The sequence below is a fragment of the Aquarana catesbeiana genome, linkage group LG01 (genome assembly GCF_042186555.1).
Source record: "Aquarana catesbeiana isolate 2022-GZ linkage group LG01, ASM4218655v1, whole genome shotgun sequence".
In the NCBI taxonomy this organism is placed as follows: Eukaryota; Metazoa; Chordata; class Amphibia; order Anura; family Ranidae; genus Aquarana; species Aquarana catesbeiana.
The window spans coordinates 562,835,603-562,857,370 of record NC_133324.1 but is presented as its reverse complement, the minus strand read 5'-3'; the positions used below and the strand labels follow the sequence as shown (position 1 = coordinate 562,857,370).

Genomic DNA, 21,768 nt, shown 5'->3' with positions numbered 1-21,768 from the left:
GAAAGAGTATAATGGATGCGACATTCAAGTCAGCAGATCTAGTAAATGATAAAGGTATGTTTTATAGAAGTTTCTAAAACTGCATATAAAATATTAAGTATATCTACCGTCAAAACGTTTTCTTTTTAATTTTGAAAGGAGTGAATAATGGTAAAAACCCTTTCTTTTGTTGTCTATGGTCCATGGCAGATTTTTCTTTTACTTCCTGACTTGAGACACAGGAAGCGAGAGCAGATCACTTCGCCTAAGAGAAATCTCAGATAGTTGTGACCTAAGCAAGTGTCCAGTAATGATTTCCCCACTAGTCTTATTCCAGTGAGAACTTAAAATCTTACTTTCAGTGTCAGTGACAATGTCCAGGACAATCAAAAAAGGTGAATCTTCCCAGTGGAGACACATACAGCAGTAAAAACCTAACAAAGGTTCTAAGCCCTGCCTAAAAAAATTAAAACCATTTTTATCACATCCGTGATGTTTTTGGATCCATGAGAAGATTCTGGTTTCTGGTCCGGGATAAAGGTGATGGCTATGTCCACACCTAAAAGGCACTTTTAAACCACTCTATAATTTGAGTATCTACATAATCTAGTAAGAAGTTTGGAGGTGTCACTACACTACCGTAATTGTGTTCAATTCCAGTGCTACATTTAGATACTGTCATTAATGTCGTCCTTTTAGTTTATGTTTAAATCATGTAAAACTGACCAGATCTTGGAAGCAGGCAGGGTCCATCTCTGCTGTGGGCATCTGAAGCTTTCCTGTCTTAATTTCCTGAATTCGGCACAGCTGGCTACCTGTGCAGTAATGCCACCCCTCGGCGCTCTTTCTTCCTGACAGGTTGGACAGGTCTGGAAATAATACGAGATTTCATCCCTAGGGGATTCCTATGGACTCCTGGGATAGATGACAACCATATCACAGGAGTCCATGCGAATTGCCTAGTGATGAAATCGCTTAGGTTGCCTCAGCCAGAAGGTTTGCAGAAAATAAGTGAAAAAAGGTATTTACAAAGAAAAAAAAAAAGGTTGCCATTTATAATAGCATTCAGGATGAGCAGGACAATAATTGGACTTTTAAAAAAAGAGTAGAACTCCGCTATCGTTCACACTGAAGCTGGTTTCTGGGATTCCTCTTTGCAAATTTTTGATGGACTTACAGTATATTATTTTATTGTTAATTATCTTCATGTTTGGTGTAAAAATGTCAATCATATTTTGGAGCGCTGCAATCTGTTACAGTATCTCACAAAAGTGAGTACACCCCTTACATTTTTGTAAATATTTTATTATATCTTTTCATGTGACATCTCTGAAGAAATTACACTTTTCTACAATGTAAAGGAGTGTGTGTACAGCTTGTATAACAGTGTAAATTTGCTGTCCCCTCAAAATAACTCAACACACAGCCATTAATGTCTAAACCGCTGACAACAAAAGTGAGTACACCCCTAAGTGAAAATGTCCAAATTGGGCCCAAAGTGTCAATATTTTTTGTGGCCACCATTATTTTCCAGCACTGCCTTAACCCTCTTGGGCATGGAGTTCACCAAAGCTTCACAGGTTGCCACTGGAGTCCTCTTCCACTCCTTCATGACGACATCACGAAGCTGGTGGATGTTAGAGACCTTGCGCTCCTCCACCTTCTGTTTGAGGATGCCCCACAGATGCTCAATAGGGTTTAGGTCTGGAGACATGCTTGGCCAGTCCCTCACCTTTACTCTCAGCTTCTTTAGTAAGGCAGTGGTTATCTTGTAAGTGTGCTTGGGGTTGTTATCATCTTGGAATACTGCCCTGCGGCCCAGTCTCCAAAGGGAGGGGATGATGCTCTGCTTCAGTATGTCACATTATTGTTAGCATTCAGAGCTCCCCAGTGTCAGCAGCACTCATGCAGCCCCAGACTATGACACTCCCATCACCATGCTTGACTGTAGGCAAGACACACTTGTCTTTGTACTCCTCACCTGGTTGCCACCACACACACTTGACGCCATCTGAACCAAATAAGTTTATCTTGATCTCATCAGACCACAGGACATGGTTCCAGTAATCCATGTCCTTAGTCTGCTTCTCTTCAGCAAATTTTTGCGGGCTTTCTTGTGCATCATCATTAGAAGAGGTTTCCTTCTGGGAAGACAGCCATGCAGACCAATTTGATGCAGTGTACGATGTATGGTCTGAGTACTGACAGGCTGACCCCCCACCCCTTCAACCTCTGCAGCAATGCTGGCAGCACTTATACGTTTATTTCCCAAAGACAACCTCTGGATATGATGTTGAGCACGTGCACTCAACTCCTTTGATCGACCATGGTGAGGCCTGTTCTGAGTGGAACCTGTTCTGTTAAACCATTGTATGGTCTTGGCCACCGTGCTGCAGCTCAGTTTCAGGGTCTCTGCAATCTTCTTAAACATAGGCCATCTTTATGTAGAACAAGAATTCTTTTTTTCAGATCTTCAGAAAGCTCTTTGCCATGAGGTGCCATCTTGAACTTCCAGTGACCAGTATGAGAGAGTGAGAGCGATAAAACCAAATTTAACACACCTGCTTCCCATTCACACCTGAGACCTTGTAACACTAACGAGTCACATGAAAGCGGGGAGGGGAAATGGCTAATTGGGCCCAATTTGGACATTTTCACTTAGGGGTGTACTCACGTTTGTTGCCAGTGGTTTAGACATTAATGGCTGTGTGTTGAGTTACTTTGAGGGGACAGCAAATTTACACTATTATACAACCTGTACACTCACTACTTTACATGGTAGAAAGGTGTAATTTCTTCAGTGTTGTCACATGAAAAGATATAACAAAATTATTTACAAAAATGGGGTGTACTCACTTTTGTGAGATACTGTATATATGTTTTCTAATTTGTGATCAACTAATGTTTGGCTAGCTGTTTGGCCTGATTCAGGGATCTGAGCACTGATATTACATGTGCACATTAATATTCACATTCTGGTTAAAGAAATATTGATTTGCAGTAACTTTGTAAGTACCTATGATACTAAAGAGACAAGGTTTTCTTTTGGGTTTTTACCCCCCCCACACACATTATTTTAAAGGCAAAATACAATGTGTAATGCAACACATATACAGTTTTAATACAACTGTAGTGTATTTATTTATCATAGATAACATAGAATAACAGAGATTTTAACATGGCAGGCTGAAAAACATCTGTGTAAAATTCTTACACAGATTCTAAAATTCTTTCAGATTAGCTTTCTTCATCCTTACTTTCCCTATTGGTTGGTATTATTTATTTTTTCTAATGACTAACCTCAGGAAATCAGTTAAGGAGGGTTGCTTTCATTCCAGAAAGACTGTGTAAAATTTAATTTTACCTGACATGGTATACTTAAAAAAATCCCTTTAGGACCACCCAATGCATATGGGCAGCAGCAAAAAGGGCTTTAACACCAACATCTGCACATATACATCCCTGGTCGGCCGATGTTTTTGTCCTGAGAGTTTGCTCACTGTGTATTCCCAGCACAAAGACCGAATTGTCTAAGACAGCTCTCTGTCCAGACTAAAGATGGATAGCTGGCTGGACTGGCCTCTGATCATGTGACTAATGTTACAGTGGTCACATGACCATCAATCCTTCCCTCCTGGGTGTTCAGAAATGGATGCCTGGGTGGGCAGGAAGGGGGAAAGTGTAACTGTGGGCAAAATAAAAAAATTACATGTATGATGCAGACTGTTGCTAGCATTATCATTTTGCTTTTTTCTATCCTAAAATATAGGTTTATTTACTCATTGAACCTACCATAACTGTGACATCCAATCAATTCTGCTCTGATTCAGTAGGGTGTCAGTTTCCAGATTCCCTGCTAATCAGACTGGATATGACCTGTGTAAAAAAGGCCTAAGGGCTCTTTCACACGGTTTTCTTGCTGGTTATAGCCTGCAGAGCTGATCGAGTGGGGAAAATCCGACAGAGTGATTGTACAGAAGTCGATTCAATGGACCCAAGTGCCAATACATTGCTTGAGATTTGGCTGCTCCCTACTGAACCAGACAAAGTTCAGGATAGAAACATTTTCTCAAATCGATTAATTTCTAACAGTATGTGGTTTTCGTTCCATAAAGTTTATTTATACCAAAATCAACTGTTAAAAGCAAATTTAATTTTTTGTCAAGTCATTGAATGTACTGAGAATTTTTTGTACAATTGTTTGTATGAACAGTGACAGTGAGAGTGGAGAGGAGAGAAAACAGAGAGGTGTTACAAGGGCCCTGAGAATGTAAAGTTGAACGGGTGCACAAGGCCTCTAACACTGCTGGTAGGAAAGTGTAGGTGATTGTCTACAAAGAATATCTAGGAGCCAGAGAAGAAATGCAGCATACATGGGGATATCTGTACGAAGTGATCCTTACCTAACAGTAAGAGTGGCATATGAACAGTTCTTCCATGCTACACCAGAGGACACCACCATCCACCAAACACCATCCACTTGTTATCTAAGTGGCTAAAAATGGACTAATACTGATAGGAGGTCCCTGTGTAGTTATCAGTCTATTTATGGCTGCCATAGCTTTCAAAGGACAACATGCATATTTCTACTGTATATTAACAAACTTCCTATGCCTATACTGTATATTTTTGGTAAATTATTTCCAGATTACACTTGGGAAGTTAAAGCCAATGACAGAAGTTACCAACAGAAAATCAATAAGACAGGATTCCTTTGTTTTCAGAAGAAGAAGCATGCGGTAAATCTCTTTTTTATTTACTTTGAACAGCATTGTTTGCCTTATTTTTTTAGATAATTGAATATGATGTTGTGGTTGTGCAAAAACAATATCACATAGGGTTAAAGCTGGAAAATATTTTTACCCTTGCAATGGGTGCCCACCCCACCCCCTCCCCCCACTGCAAGGTGTATCTGCCTATTTCTCACTCCTGCAGGCCTCCTTCTATCCAATAAACCAGATGGAGCTCTCTGACGTCATCCCGTATGTAGCCAGGTGGTTGGCTAAGAATGAAGAGTGAGTAAAACACTGGCTGCAGCTACTCTGTACAGCTGCTGTCCTGCAGTGATGAACTGGTTAACAGCTATATCTGCAAGATGAAGAAGCTGTTGAGGAAGAAGCATTCAATAGACTGTGTCAGGAAACATTGCACTGTGGGAACTGTAGTCCAGAGGAGACAGACTGTAATCAATAGCTTTTAAAATGCATTTCCCATAGAGATATATCCAGGTGGAGGGGAAAGAACTGCATTTTCTCAGGCTGTACAGGACACAGCTTCCTCTTGCTGTGAGGGAGACCGGAGAGCACACATCGCTGTCCAGTGTGCACCATCACTGCTGCATATCAGTGGCCTGAGCGGGATCCAGAGTGCTGAATTCGGAGTGCCAACAGCCAGAGCCACTTGGGTACAGAGCAGAGAGTGGACTAATCTAAGACTGAGCCCTTTAGGAACTGACCATGCAGCCATCTAGTAGCCTTACTGCTACCTGCTGGCTTGTCTGGGACTATTCTCATGTGCACCAACGATACAACTGGGCCCCAATACTAGCTGGGCGGAATAGTTAAGACTAAAGACTGTCTCTTTACAGTTGCTACACAGAGACTTTCACCTAATGCTTATGCTAGGAGTTACCTCTCAGGAAACATTGAACCATATCCTAGCCATTCTCCTAGAGTGCACTCTAGACTAGTTATAATATTAACCACTTCTGGACCAGCTGCTGCACTTTTACTGCGGCAGGTTGGCTTGGCAAATCGATGTTACCTTACGTCGCTTTTCCTTTTGGCCCCTAGGGGCGCGTGCACGCCGCAGCGTGTGTCCGGAGCCAATGCGAGTGCCCAGCGGGAGCGATGACCTCCGGGCACCCGCGATCTCTCATGACAGAGTGAGAACAGGGATCTGTGTGTGTAAACACACAAATCCCAGTTCTCTCAGGGGAGTAGAGACAGATCGTGTGTTCAAACTAAGTATGAACACCGATCTCTCTCTCCTCCTAGACCAGGGGTCTCAAACTGGCGGCCCTCCAGCTGTTGCAAAACTACAAGTCCCATCATGCCTCTGCCTGTGGGAGTCATGTTTGTAACTGTCAGCCTTGCATTGCCTCATGGGACTTGTAGTTTCGCAACAGCTGGAGGGCCGCCAGTTTGAGACACCTGTCCTAGACAGTCCCATCCCTCCTACAGTTAAAACACAGAGCGGGAACAAAGTTAACCCCTTGATTGCCCCCTAGTGTTAACCCATTCCCTACCAGTGACATTTAAACAGTAATCAGTGCATTTTTATAGCACTGATCGCTGTATAATTGTCAATGGTCCCAAAAATGTGTCATAAGTGCCCAATTTGTCCGCCGCAATACGCAATACGTAAGTTCGACTCAAACATCGGGTGTTCACCTGTTCGCCGGATAGCGAACAATTTGAGGTGTTCATGGCAAATTCGAAAGCCACGGAACACCCTTTAAAAGTCTATGGGAGAAATCAAAAGTGCTAATTTTAAAGGCTTATATGCAAGTTATTGTCATAAAAAGTGTTTGGGGACCCGGGTCCTGCCCCAGGGGATATGTATCAATGCAAAAAAAGTTTTAAAAACGGCTGTTTTTTTCGGGAGCAGTGATTTTAATAATGCTTAAAGTGAAACAATAAAAGTGAAATATTCCTTTAAATTTCGTACTTGGGGGGTGTCTATAGTATGCCTGTAAAGTGGCGCATGTTTCCCATCTTTAGAACAGTCCGAGAGCAAAATGACATTTCTAAAGGAAAAAAAAAAGTACTCGTAGCTATAATGAATTGTCGGTCCCTTCAGGTCTGGTATGGATATTAAGGGGAACCCCACGCCAAAATTAAAAAAAAATGGCGTGGGGGTCCCCCCAAAAATCCATACCAGACCCTTATGTGAGCACGCAACCTGGCAGGCTGCAGGAAAAGATGGGGGGACGAGAGAGCGCCCCCCCTGAACCGTACCAGGCCACATGCCCTCAACACGGGGAGGGTGCTTTGGGGTACCCCTCCAAAGCACCTTGTCCCCATGTTGATGGGGACAAGGGCCTCATCCCCACAACCCTTGCCTGGTGGTTGTGGGGGTCTGCGGGCGGGGGGCTTATTGGAATCTGGAAGCCCCCTTTAACAAGGGGACCCCCAGATCCCGGCCTCCCCTCCTGTGTGAAATGGTAATGGGGTACAAATGTACCCCTACCATTTCACAGAAAAAGTGTGAAAATGGTACAAATGACATGACACGGCTTGGGACAAGTCCTTTATTAAAAAATTAAAAAAAAAACTGTCCCACGAAGTCTTCTTCTTCTTTTCTCGGTCTGCCGACGAACCGAAAAAGAAAAAAAAATGCGACCGACCCGCCTCCACGGGAGGCACCCGCCATAATGACCGTCCTCTCAGATGACAGCTCTTTGATAACTGAGGGCGGGGCCACACGGTGACGTCGCGGGGTGACCCCGCCCCCCTCTGATGCACGGGGACATGTCTATGGCTTTCCTGTAGCGTTAGAGGGGGCGGGGCCACGCGGTTACGTAACCGGTGGCCCTGCCCCCTCTGACGCTATGGGAAAGCCATGGGGATGTCCCCATAGATATATAACTGGGTGGCCCCGCCCCCTCTGACACTACGGGAAAGCCATATGGATGTCCCCGTGCATCAGAGGGGGGCAGGGTCACCCGGCGACGTCACCGTTTGGCCCCACCCTCAGTTATAAAAGAGCTATCACATGAGAGGACGGTCATTATGGCGGGTGCCTCACATGGAGGCAGGTCGGTCGCGTTTTTTTTTTTCTTTTTCGGTCCGTCATGGGAGTGAGAGAAGAAGAAGACTTTGTGGGACGGTTTTATTTTTTTATTTTTTAATAAAGGACTTGTCCCAAGCTGTGGCATGTCGTTTGTACCATTTTCACACTTTTTTGTGAAATGGTAGGGGTACATTTGCACCCCATTACCATTTCACACGGGGGGAGGCCGGGATCTGGGGGTTCCCTTGTTAAAGGGGGCTTCCAGATTCCGATAAGCCCCCCGCCCGCAGACCCCCACAGCCACCGGGCAAGGGTTGTGGAGATGAGGCCCTTATCCCCATTAACATGGGGACAAGGTGCTGTGGGGGGCTACCCCAAAGCACCCTCCCTATGTTGAGGGCATGTGGCCTGGTACGGTTCAGGAGGGGGGCGCTCTCTCGTCCCCCCCTTTTCCTGCAGCATGCCAGGTTGCATGCTCGGATAAGGGTCTGGTACTGATTTTTGGGGGGACCCCACACCATTTTTTTTGGCCCGGGGTTCCCCTTAATATCGATACCAGACCTGAAGGGCCTGGTATGGATTTTGGGGGGGCCTCCACGCAATTTTTAAAAAAATTTTGGTTCAGGGTTCCCCTTAATATTCACACCAGTACCGAAGGTAATGGACTGTGGGGGAATCCCATGCCGTTTTTTTCAATGACTTTTATGTGTATTGCCGGGACCGACAATTCATTATAGCCGCGAGTACTTTTAAATTACTTTTTTTCCTTTAGAAATGTCATTTTGCTCTCAGACTGTTCTAAACACGGGAAACATGTGCCACTTTACAGGCATACTATAGACACCCCCCAGGTACGAAATTTAAAGGAATATTTCACTTTTATTGTTTCACTTTAAGCATTATTCACATCACTGCTCCCGAAAAAACAGACGTTTTTAAAACTTTTTTTTGCATTGATACATGTCCCCTGGGGCAGGACCCAGGTCCCCAAACACTTTTTATGACAATAACTTGCATATAAGCCTTTAAAATTAGCACTTTTGATTTTTCATGTTCATGTCCCATAGACTTTAACGGTGTTCGCGTGTTCGAACAAATTTTTTGCCTGTTTACATGTTCTGCTGCGAACCGTCTTGTGTCTATTCCCTGGTACTAATTCGTAGCCAAGTTAACGGTATCTAAACTTGTGTTCTTATAAGTGCTGTAACGTTCATTCATCCAGGTGTGTCAGAGGGGCTAAGGTTGTTCTTGGAGTAGAGGCACAGAACAGAGACCCCAGATTACCAATTGGCTCCTTTAGTGGTAGTGCTAAACGTACAATGCAGAACCAGCAGTCTTGCTTTGTATGGAGAGGACGCAGAGTATCCACCTACAGTCCAGAGCATCAGACAATAAAAGAAAGCACCTGCTACCAAGGGAGTGAGGAATAAGGTAAGTATTTCACCTTTTTCATCATCCCTTAGGCAAATGAGCAGTTAGGCATTGCAGTGAGCAGGGGTCCACCTGCAAGGATACTTTTTCCCCCCAGAGTTCAGCTTTAATTTACAAACGCATAGCACTTACTGTAGATGTCAGTTAGGCTGGCCATAGATGGGTAGAATTTTAAATTCTTAGGAATGTTCTAAGAAAGTTTGTTAATTTTTCTAATCATTAATGCGGTCAAATCAACATTCATTTTCTACCGCAGTGACAAGAAAATTTGAAGGAGTAGGAAGAAATTTTTTTCTTGAACAAACAAATTTCTAACACTGTATGTGGTTTTTCTTCAGTAAAGTCTATTTATTCCAAAATCAAATGTTAAAAGCAAACAAAGTCTTTCAAACAACATTCAAATGTACGGAGAATTTTCATATAAAGACTTTTTGAATGAATTTAAATTCAAAATTCTATCCATCTATGGTCAGCTTTAAGGAAGGATAAAAAGGAAATGTTTGGGGTGAGATAAAATAACAGATCATGAGATATGGCTTTAAACAGTTAAATGTCTATTTTCGGTGGGAAAAATTGCATGGAAAAAAGATGATTACTGTTTTAGGCAGGAATAAATACAGAGGTAAAGAAGACCAATAAAATCTATCATGGTACCTGAAGAAAGAGCTTTAGAGCTCTGAAAGCTTGTGTTATTTAATATTTTAGTTAACCACTAAAAGGTATAACTTTAAAAAAATTGTTTTGCCTTCTCTTCCTGTATGAAAAATAACGATTCAATGTCTATGCAATGTTTATCTCGGTGATTTGAACATTTTTTAGGAGAAAAATGATCATGATTAAAGTAAAGAATGGAGGTAAAATGACCAGTCCATTATAGTGAATTGACTCTATTGCGAGTTATGTTGCTACATTCCTTCAGGCACCAGAGTAACTCATATAGGAAAGTGATAGCCAGGGTTAATACATAGAAGAACGTCATGTAAGAGGCACCTGTGGAGTTACTTGTCCCCCCTAAGCAGATTTCCTTTAAGCCTGAAGTGTAAGCAGCTTCATTTACATGAATTTTTATGAACTTTTTGCTTCAAGTTAGAGTAGATCTACAATACTATGCAAAGGATTTAGGCAGATGTGAAAAAATAAAAAAAACAAAAAAATACTGCGCTACCTATAGAAAATATCCCCCCAAAAAGCAGCAGTTAAACAGTGAGATGTGCACTAAAATAACTAATAAAAAAGAAATAACCGCGCTAAATATAAGTGAAACACGTGAAGCAATCTCAAAGACTTCCGTGAGGAAGTACATATATAAATACAAAAATGTTGAAAAATATTAAAAATTAAATTATGAAAAGTACATGGATCAACACATGTATGTATGAATCAAACATGAGTGTCCATATGTAATATTTGCGAATAAAAATAAGTGTCCATATATAGTAACAGAAAATAAAAATGTGAAGTAATGATCTGAAAACAGTCCAAGAAAGACCCCTTGGGTGAATCCAACCAGAGTCAATGGTGTAAAAAATATGAGTGACAACCCATACAGTATTGCAAATACTCAATAATTGCGCTTACCGCAAGGCAAGCGTACACCAGCCTGTATCACGTCTTGGTGTGGAGAATCCAGATGGTGCTCTTAGACTGTATACATCGTAGCTGAAAGGATGTAATGAGGACACCAAACTTCCATCTCATGGACATGTAAATAAAAGGAAACTGGCCATAGTGTAATACTGCCAAACTAATTAAAGTTTGGAAAAGGTAGAAAACTTACACTAGTGCATAAAGATACAGCAGGAAAAAAAGGGAACTTAGAGTGAACACTAGCAAACTCAGTAGTGAAGATGAGACCCCACACTCCGTGCAAATATTGCGCTTACCAGAATGCAAGCCAACAACAGCTTGTGTTCAGTATTGGTTAACCACACCACACTACGTGATCCACCACCAGGCAAATAATGCGCTTACCGCAAGGCAAGCCAACCACAGCTTATGTTCAATAGCAGTATGAGAGATCCATTGGCGTTCTGGACTGCTTGCGGCAGGAACCGGGGGATACAGCAGAGACTCCAAAATGACATCTCACAAGCATGTAAATAAAAAGGAACTGGCCATAGTGTAATACTGATAAAAACGATTTAATAGATAAAGGTAGAAAACTCACATGAGTATGTAAAAATACAGCAAACAGCCGGCCGGCATAGCGAGCACCCGTCCACACTGAAAATGGCGATGACGTCAGAGCGTCAACCTCCCGACGTACGTTTCATTACAAATGGCGTCATCTGGGGAACGTTATGAGATGGAAGTTTGGTGTCCTCATTACATCCTTTCAGCTATGATGTATACAGTCTAAGAGCACCATCTGGATTCTCCACACCAAGACGTGATACAGGCTGGTGTACGATTGCCTTGCGGTAAGCGCAATTATTGGGTATTGGCGGATACTGTATGGGTTGTCACTCATATTTTTTACACCATTGACTCTGGCTGGATTCACCCAAGGGGTCTTTCTTGGACTGTTTTCAGATCATTACTTCACATTTTTATTTTCTGTTACTATATATGGACACTTATTTTTATTCGCAAATATTACATATGGACACTCATGTTTGATTCATACATACATGTGTTGACCCATGTACTTTTCATAATTTAATTTTTAATATTTTTCAACATTTTTGTATTTATATATGTACTTCCTCACGGAAGTCTTTGAGATTGCTTCACGTGTTTCACTTATATTTAGCACGGTTATTTCTTTTTTATTAGATGTGAAAAAATGCTGTAAATGCTTTCGGAAATAGAAGTGTTAAAATTTTGTTTTTATCAGTTAACAAAATGGAAAGTAAGTGGACAGAAGAGAAATCCAAATCAGAATAATAATTGGTGTAATTACCCTTTGCCTACATAAATTCTTCTAGGTCCACTCGCACGCAGCTTTTGAAGGAACTTGGCAGGTAGGTTATTCCAAACATCTTGGAGAACTAACTATAGATCTTCTCTGGATGTAGGCTGCCTCAAATCCTTCTGTCTCTTCATGTAATCCCAGACAGACTGGATGATGTTGAGATCAGGGCTCTGTGGGGGCAAGGCTGGTGCAAGGATTTTTGACACCCTAAGTGAAACCTCATTTTGCAGCCCATTGGGAAGTTCCTGTGCGTGAGAGGGGGGCGGGGTCACCCGGGTACATCACCATGTGGCCCCGCCCTCAGTTATATAAGAACTGTCACCTGCAAGGACTCGTCAGATGGCGGTGCCCTCCTCTGTCGGCAGAGCCATAGAAGAAGATGAATGGACTTCGTGGGACATTTTAATTTTTTAATAAAGGACTTGTCTCAAGTTGTGTCTTGTTTTTTTTAACATCTTGACACTTTTTTTGTGAAATGGTACGGGTACAATGTACCCGTTACCATTTCAAACAGGGGGGGGGGCGGGATCTGGGGGTCCCCTTGTTAAAGGGTCTGGTATGGATTTTGAGGGGGACCCTTACACCATTTTTTAAAAAAAAATTGGCACAGGGTTCCCCTTAATATCCATACCAGACCTGAAGGGCCTGGTATGGAATTTGGGGGGACCCCCACGCAATTTTTTTTTTAAATTTTAGTTCGGGGTTTCCCTTAATATTCATACCAGACCCAAAGGGCCTGGTAATGGACTGGTGGGGATTCCATGACATTTTTTTCAATGACTTTTATCTGTATTGCCAGGACCCGACAATTTATTATAGCCGCTAGTAGTTTTAAATGACTTTTTTCCTTTACAAATGTCATTTTGTGCAGGGACTGTTCTAAACACGGGAAAAAATGTGCCACTTTACAGGCATACTATAGACACCCCCCAGGTACGAAATTTAAAGGAATATTTCACTTTTATTGTTTCACTTTAGGCATTATTAAAAACACTGCTCCCGAAAAAAGGGCGTTTTTAAAACTTTTTTTGCATTGATACATGTCCCCTGGGGCAAGACCTGGGTCCCCAAACACTTTTTATGACAATACCATGCATATAAGCCTTTAAAATTAGCACTTTTGATTTCTCCCATAGACAATTCATTATAGCCGCAAGTAGTTTTAAATTACTTTTTTCCTTTAGAAATGCCAGTTTGTGCAGGAACTGTTCTAGACATGGGAAAAATATGCCACTTTACAGGCATACTATAGACACCCCCCAGGTATGAAATTTAAAGGAATATTTCAATTTTATTGTTTCACTTTAAGCATTATTAAAATCACTGCTCCCGAAAAAACGGCTGTTTTTAAAACGTTTTTTTGCATTAATACATGGGGCAGGACCTGGGTCCCCAAACACTTTGTATGACAATAACTTGCATATAAGCCTTTAAAAGTAACACTTGATTTTTTTTAATGTCCCATAGACTTTAACGGTGTTCTGACGGCTTTCGAACGGCCCCGAACACCGTATATTGGCTGAACCGTTCACCCATCCCTAATGGACAGGTAAGGGCAGTATATGGACAGGCTAGCTCTGTAAATACCTGTCCGTACGAGCAGACCGATACACCGACAATGCTTTACAGACTATTAGTAAAACAAATAATAACTACACATTCTTTTTTTTTACCTGCAAAAAGATCTGCATTTATTATTTTTCTACAAAGGTGGACTTGAACCTCCACACCTCAAATCACCCTAATTCCTGTATTTTCAGGTCTCAGATCACCACAATTCTTCCTCATTTACACCTCAGATCACCCCAATTGCTTCATCACTGTAGTCCCCTGAACGCCTGTTCCCCCTCTGCACCCCCCCACCTCTGTTCCCCACTGTATCCCACCCACACATCTATTCCCCTCTTTACCCCCCCCCCCCGTATAAATCCCCCCCATGTAATCCCTTGCAGTGTAATCTCCCCTGCAGTAGGAGTTGAATTAGTGTAGCCAAGTGCTGGAACTTGTTCTGGCACTGGGCTCTGGGACTCCAGCTGGATGCCCGAGTGCCCAAATGGTTAGCCCACCCCTGCCCGCAGCCTATCCTGATAACCAAAACCCCCCTCCCTGCTTTAATCTGATATAATGACTGATCCCATTAAACCCATCATCAGAGTAGGTGGGTATGTCGGTAGGTAGGTAGTTGGGTGGGTGTACTCACTGGCTTTACCTGCCTTGGGTCACTGCAGCAGCTTCGCCACCATGATGCCCAGGTCCTCAGCCTTGACAGCCTGGAGCAGCTCCTGTTTTTTTTTCTATCTTGGGCACTGGAGAAGAAGGGACGATCCTGGCAGAGAAGAGGAGGACTAATAGATGGATGGGGACCCCAGGTCAGATGTGCTGCTGGGGTGCTAGAGCACACTCGGGAACAGTCAGGTGCCGGCCCGGGGAGGGAGGGACAGAGGTGAGGTGCCTGGGGGAGCCAGAAATACCTGGGGCGAGCTCCATTCCCCAGAGCTGGGCTGGGGAGGGAGGGGCAGAGCTAAGGTGCTGGGGTGAGCTGGGGGAGGAACCAAGAATACCTGGGAGTGAGCTTCATACTCTGAGCCAAGCCAGGCAGGGAGAGATAGAACCGAGGCACTGGGGTGAGCCAGAGGAGGAGCCAGGAATACTCGGGAGCGAGCGACATAATTGGAGCCGGGCTGGAGCTGAGGCGCCGGGGTGAGCCAGGGGAGGAGCAAAATTACACCGAGCTGCTAGGAGGGGAAGGGAGAAGGATCATAACTGCCCATTGGACTCCTGATCCCGCCTCCCTTCCTTGAGCCATATGATTAGCTGCACTCATGCACTGACTCCATGCTGCATCCAGGCTGGGGTGGTGCCACTGCACACTCTGCACACTAATTGTTTATTATGGTCAATCTGCCCCTGCTCTGGAGATGTCACCTTGAGCCAGTGGAGACTGGAGAGTAGGGAAACCAGCGGCTGTGGCTGCGCCCTAGGTAGCAGTGAGCCCCAGGCAGCTGCCTAGTTTGCCTAGCGGTAGCACCGGCCCTGTGTGGGGGCCAAACCATCACTTCGAGCACTCCTTGTTCTTCTTTACTCTGAAGATAACTCTTACTGATATTGGCTGCATGTTTGGGGGCGTTGTCCTGCTACAGAATAAATTTGGGGCCAATAATACGCCTCCCTGATGGTATGACATGATGTATACAGTAAGCATCTGCCTGTATCTATCAGCATTGACGACATCAGTGATCCTGACCAAATCTCTATTTCCATATGCAGAAATGCAGCCCCAAACTTACAAAGAACCTTCATCATGCTTCACTGTTGCCTGAAGACACTCATTATTGTACCACTCTCCAGCTCTTCATAAACAAGCTGCCTCCTGCTACAGCCAAATATTTTTACATTTTGACTCATCAGTCTAGAGCAGTGTTTCTCAACCTGTGGTACGCATACCCCTGGGGGTGCGCGCACCAAGGGCAGGGGGTACACCGCCCAGAGCTGGTGCCACCATAAGGCAGCACAAGTAGTCATCAGGCTTAGGGCGCCAGGCAGGGGCAGGCAGCAATTTCCCCCCAGGCTGGCAGCCGCTGCCCACTGCCATTTTTTTCCTTCTCTAGAAAGTAGGGCCAGGGGCACGGCCGCAGTGGCAGTTCCAGGAGTTTTAGTGTGCTCAATCGCAGAGGAAACTAAAACTCCCGGAGTCCAGAGTCTTGGAGGCAGTGTGTGCCAGGGTGTTGGGTAGAGTGACTGGCTCGGGCTGCAGGGCTGGGTGCTGGCAGCAACTTTACCCCAGGACCAGGAACATCACCCCCAGGAGGTCAAGGCATGCAAGGACCTGCTGAGCTGAGCTGCCAGGTGAGAAACCCCCAGCTGACCCCCACATCCCATCTCCCCCCATACACCCCATTTGCCCTGCCCCAGTGACCAGGCTGCATTGGATGGGCACTGGTGAGGCTGCATTGATGGGCACTGGTGAGGCTGCATTGATGGGCACTGATCAGGCTGCACTGATGGGCACTGGTGAAGCTGCATTGATGGGCACTGGTGAGTAGACATGTGCAGAATGAAAAAAATTATTTTGTTTCGATTTGTTATTTAACTAAATTCGTTTAGTTAAATTCGTTACATTCGTTTTCGGGATTTGTTTCGTATTCGAAAAAGTTTGACCGCATTCGAAAAACATCTACCGCATTCGAAAAAAAATCTACCGAATTCGAAAATCTATTAAATTCTAAATAATTCTACCGCATTCGAAAAAATTCAACCAATTTTTTTATTGTTTATTGTCTATTGTTTTTCTATGCTATTCTTTTCTATTCTATTCTTTTCTATTGGAATTCGATTTCATTCTATACAAAATTCAAATTTCAGATGTTATATCTATCTATCTATCTATCTATCTATCTATCTATCTATCTATCTATCTATCTATCTATCTATATATATATATATATATATATATATATATATATATATATATATATATACTGTATATATATAAAATATTTTTTTCTGTTCTGTGCTATTGTTTTTCTATGCTATTCTTTTCTAGTATTTACTATTCTACTCTAATCTTTTCTATTCGAATTCAATTTCATTCTATACGAAATTCTAATTTCGGAAGGTGTTTTATATATATGTTATATATTTTTCTATTCTGTTCTATTGTTTTCTATGCTATTCTTCTCTATTATTTTCTATTCTAATCTTTTCTATTCAAATTCGATTTCAATCTATATGAAATTCAAATTTCGGATATAAATAAATACAAATGTCGGATATAAATATATCTATCTATATAGATAGATAGATAGATAGATAGATAGATAGATAGATAGATAGATAGATAGATAGATAGATAGATAGATAGATAGATAGATTTATATTTATTATATATTTTTCTATTCTGTTCTATTGTTTTTCTAGTCTATTCTTTTCTATTTAAATCTTTTCTATTCAAATTCAAATTCATTCTATACGAAATTCGAACTTCAGAAGCCATCTCCCGAAATTTGAATTTTGTATGGAATGAATTCAAATTTGAATAGAAAAGATTAGAATAGAATAGAAAATAATAGAAAAGAATAGCATAGAAAAACAATACAACAGAATAAAAAAAAATTATTTATATATAATATTTTTTTTTTAGTCTGTTCTATTGTTTTTCTATGCTATTCTTTTCTATTATTTTCTTTTCTATTCTATTGTAATCTTTTCTATTCAAATTTGAATTCATTCTATACGAAATTTGAATTTCGGAAGATGGCTTCAGAAGTTCGAATTTCGTATAGCATGAATTTGAATTCGAATAGAAAAGATTTGAATAGAAAATAATAGAAAAGAGTAGACTAGAAAAACAATAGAACAAAATAGAATAAAATATAATATATCTTTTATTCTATTCTGTTCTATTGTTATTCTAGTTTATTCTTTTCTATCATTTTCTATTCTATTCTAATCTTTTCTATTCTAATTCGATTTAATTCTATACGAAATTCAAATTTTGGAAAATGGTTATATATAGTTTACTTCTTCGAATTCGGTCAAATTTTTTCGAATGCGGTAGATTTTTTTCGAATTTGATAGTTTTTTTGAATTTCGTATAGCATGAATTTGAATTCGAATAGAAAAGATTTGAATAGAAAATAATAGAAAAGAGTAGACTAGAAAAACAATAGAACAAAATAGAATAAAAGATATAAATACAAATGTCGGATATAAATATATCTATCTATATAGATAGATAGATAGATAGATAGATAGATAGATAGATAGATAGATAGATAGATAGATAGATAGATAGATAGATAGATAGATAGATTTATATTTATTATATATTTTTCTATTCTGTTCTATTGTTTTTCTAGTCTATTCTTTTCTATTTAAATCTTTTCTATTCAAATTCAAATTCATTCTATACGAAATTCGAACTTCAGAAGCCATCTCCCGAAATTTGAATTTTGTATGGAATGAATTCAAATTTGAATAGAAAAGATTAGAATAGAATAGAAAATAATAGAAAAGAATAGCATAGAAAAACAATACAACAGAATAAAAAAAAATTATTTATATATAATATTTTTTTTTTAGTCTGTTCTATTGTTTTTCTATGCTATTCTTTTCTATTATTTTCTTTTCTATTCTATTGTAATCTTTTCTATTCAAATTTGAATTCATTCTATACGAAATTTGAATTTCGGAAGATGGCTTCAGAAGTTCGAATTTCGTATAGCATGAATTTGAATTCGAATAGAAAAGATTTGAATAGAAAATAATAGAAAAGAGTAGACTAGAAAAACAATAGAACAAAATAGAATAAAATATAATATATCTTTTATTCTATTCTGTTCTATTGTTATTCTAGTTTATTCTTTTCTATCATTTTCTATTCTATTCTAATCTTTTCTATTCTAATTCGATTTAATTCTATACGAAATTCAAATTTTGGAAAATGGTTATATATAGTTTACTTCTTCGAATTCGGTCAAATTTTTTCGAATGCGGTAGATTTTTTTCGAATTTGATAGTTTTTTTGAATTTCGTATAGCATGAATTTGAATTCGAATAGAAAAGATTTGAATAGAAAATAATAGAAAAGAGTAGACTAGAAAAACAATAGAACAAAATAGAATAAAAGATATAATATATCTTTTATTCTATTCTGTTCTATTGTTATTCTAGTTTATTCTTTTCTATTATTTTCTATTCTATTCTAATCTTTTCTATTCTAATTCGATTTCATTCTATACGAAATTCAAATTTTGGAAAATGGTTATATATAGTTTACTTCTTCGAATTCGGTCAAATTTTTTCGAATGCGGTAGATTATTTTCGAATTTGATAGTTTTTTTGAAATCCGGTAGATTTTTTTCGAATTTGATCAAATTTTTAAAATTTGATCAACTTTTTTCGAATTCGGTCAAACTTTTTTCGAATTTCGAAACTAATCTATTCTAATCTTTTCTATTCAAATTCGATTTTGCTCTATAAGAAATTCGAATTTTGTATAGAATGAATTCAAATTCGAATAGAAAAGATTAGAGTAGAATAAAAAAGAAGAGAAAAGAAAAACAATAGAACAGAAAAGAATAAAATATAATATATATTTTATTTTATTCTATTCTATTGTTTTTCTATTCTTTTCTATTTTAGTTTCCATTGTTTTGAATTATATTCCAATTTATTCTCAAATTCGAATTTATACTATTTGGAATTCAAATTTCGGAAGACGGTCATGTTCTATTTTATTACATTCTATTAAATTAAATTCTATTCTTTACTATTCTTTTATTTTTATTCTATTGCTTTATTGTTTTATTTTCTATATTATTGTATTTCTTAGAAAATTGATTTCTATTTTTTCAAATTTGTTTTCGAATTCAATTCGATTTGAATTTTGTTCGCTTTTTTCGATTTGAATTGTTATTTCGGATCGTTTAAATTAGTTACTTTTGTAATTCGGAAATCCGGATGTATGCGAATTTCCGAATGATGAAAAATTTGTCCGAATTTCCTTTCGAAACGAATCAAAATGCACATGTCTACTGGTGAGGCTGCTTGATGGGCACTGGTGAGGCTGCATTTATGGGCACTGGCGAGGCTGCATTTATGGGCACTGGTGAGGCTGAATTGATGGACACTAGTGAGGCTGCATTTTTAGAGTAGGGAAACCAGCGGCTGTGGCTGCGCCCTAGGTAGCAGTGAGCCCCAGGCAGCTGCCTAGTTTGCCTAGCGGTAGCACCGGCCCTGTGTGGGGGCCAAACCATCACTTCGAGCACTCCTTGTTCTTCTTTACTCTGAAGATAACTCTTACTGATATTGGCTGCATGTTTGGGGGCGTTGTCCTGCTACAGAATAAATTTGGGGCCAATAATACGCCTCCCTGATGGTATGACATGATGTATACAGTAAGCATCTGCCTGTATCTATCAGCATTGACGACATCAGTGATCCTGACCAAATCTCTATTTCCATATGCAGAAATGCAGCCCCAAACTTACAAAGAACCTTCATCATGCTTCACTGTTGCCTGAAGACACTCATTATTGTACCACTCTCCAGCTCTTCATAAACAAGCTGCCTCCTGCTACAGCCAAATATTTTTACATTTTGACTCATCAGTCTAGAGCAGTGTTTCTCAACCTGTGGTACGCGTACCCCTGGGGGTGCGCGCACCAAGGGCAGGGGGTACACCGCCCAGAGCTGGTGCCACCATAAGGCAGCACAAGTAGTCATCAGGCTTAGGGCGCCAGGCAGGGGCAGGCAGCAATTTCCCCCCAGGCTGGCAGCCGCTGCCCACTGCCATTTTTTTCCTTCTCTAGAAAGTAGGGCCAGGGGCACGGCCGCAGTGGCAGTTCCAGGAGTTTTAGTGTGCTCAATCGCAGAGGAAACTAAAACTCCCGGAGTCCAGAGTCTTGGAGGCAGTGTGTGCCAGGGTGTTGGGTAGAGTGACTGGCTCGGGCTGCAGGGCTGGGTGCTGGCAGCAACTTTACCCCAGGACCAGGAACATCACCCCCAGGAGGTCAAGGCATGCAAGGACCTGCTGAGCTGAGCTGCCAGGTGAGAAACCCCCAGCTGACCCCCACATCCCATCTCCCCCCATACACCCCATTTGCCCTGCCCCAGTGACCAGGCTGCATTGGATGGGCACTGGTGAGGCTGCATTGATGGGCACTGGTGAGGCTGCATTGATGGGCACTGATCAGGCTGCACTGATGGGCACTGGTGAAGCTGCATTGATGGGCACTGGTGAGTAGACATGTGCAGAATGAAAAAAATTATTTTGTTTCGATTTGTTATTTAACTAAATTCGTTTAGTTAAATTCGTTACATTCGTTTTCGGGATTTGTTTCGTATTCGAAAAAGTTTGACCGCATTCGAAAAACATCTACCGCATTCGAAAAAAAATCTACCGAATTCGAAAATCTATTAAATTCTAAATAATTCTACCGCATTCGAAAAAATTCAACCAATTTTTTTATTGTTTATTGTCTATTGTTTTTCTATGCTATTCTTTTCTATTCTATTCTTTTCTATTGGAATTCGATTTCATTCTATACAAAATTCAAATTTCAGATGTTATATCTATCTATCTATCTATCTATCTATCTATCTATCTATCTATCTATCTATCTATATATATATATATATATATATATATATATATATATATATATATATATATATACTGTATATATATAAAATATTTTTTTCTGTTCTGTGCTATTGTTTTTCTATGCTATTCTTTTCTAGTATTTACTATTCTACTCTAATCTTTTCTATTCGAATTCAATTTCATTCTATACGAAATTCTAATTTCGGAAGGTGTTTTATATATATGTTATATATTTTTCTATTCTGTTCTATTGTTTTCTATGCTATTCTTCTCTATTATTTTCTATTCTAATCTTTTCTATTCAAATTCGATTTCAATCTATATGAAATTCAAATTTCGGATATAAATAAATACAAATGTCGGATATAAATATATCTATCTATATAGATAGATAGATAGATAGATAGATAGATAGATAGATAGATAGATAGATAGATAGATAGATAGATTTATATTTATTATATATTTTTCTATTCTGTTCTATTGTTTTTCTAGTCTATTCTTTTCTATTTAAATCTTTTCTATTCAAATTCAAATTCATTCTATACGAAATTCGAACTTCAGAAGCCATCTCCCGAAATTTGAATTTTGTATGGAATGAATT

The 21,768-nt window shown here is 40.1% G+C and overlaps 1 protein-coding gene across 1 annotated transcript in view; it reads left to right on the top strand.

Moving 5' to 3' along the window:
• LOC141106122 (phospholipid-transporting ATPase IC-like) overlaps positions 1-21,768 on the top strand; it is a 210,469-nt gene that overhangs the window by 13,188 nt on the left and 175,513 nt on the right. Inside the window, exons 2-3 of the mRNA XM_073596570.1 lie at positions 2-54; positions 4,627-4,718. Coding sequence (XP_073452671.1) covers positions 12-54; positions 4,627-4,718 — 135 coding nt within the window. The 5' untranslated portion in view covers positions 2-11. The remainder of the gene's footprint in view (position 1; positions 55-4,626; positions 4,719-21,768) is intronic.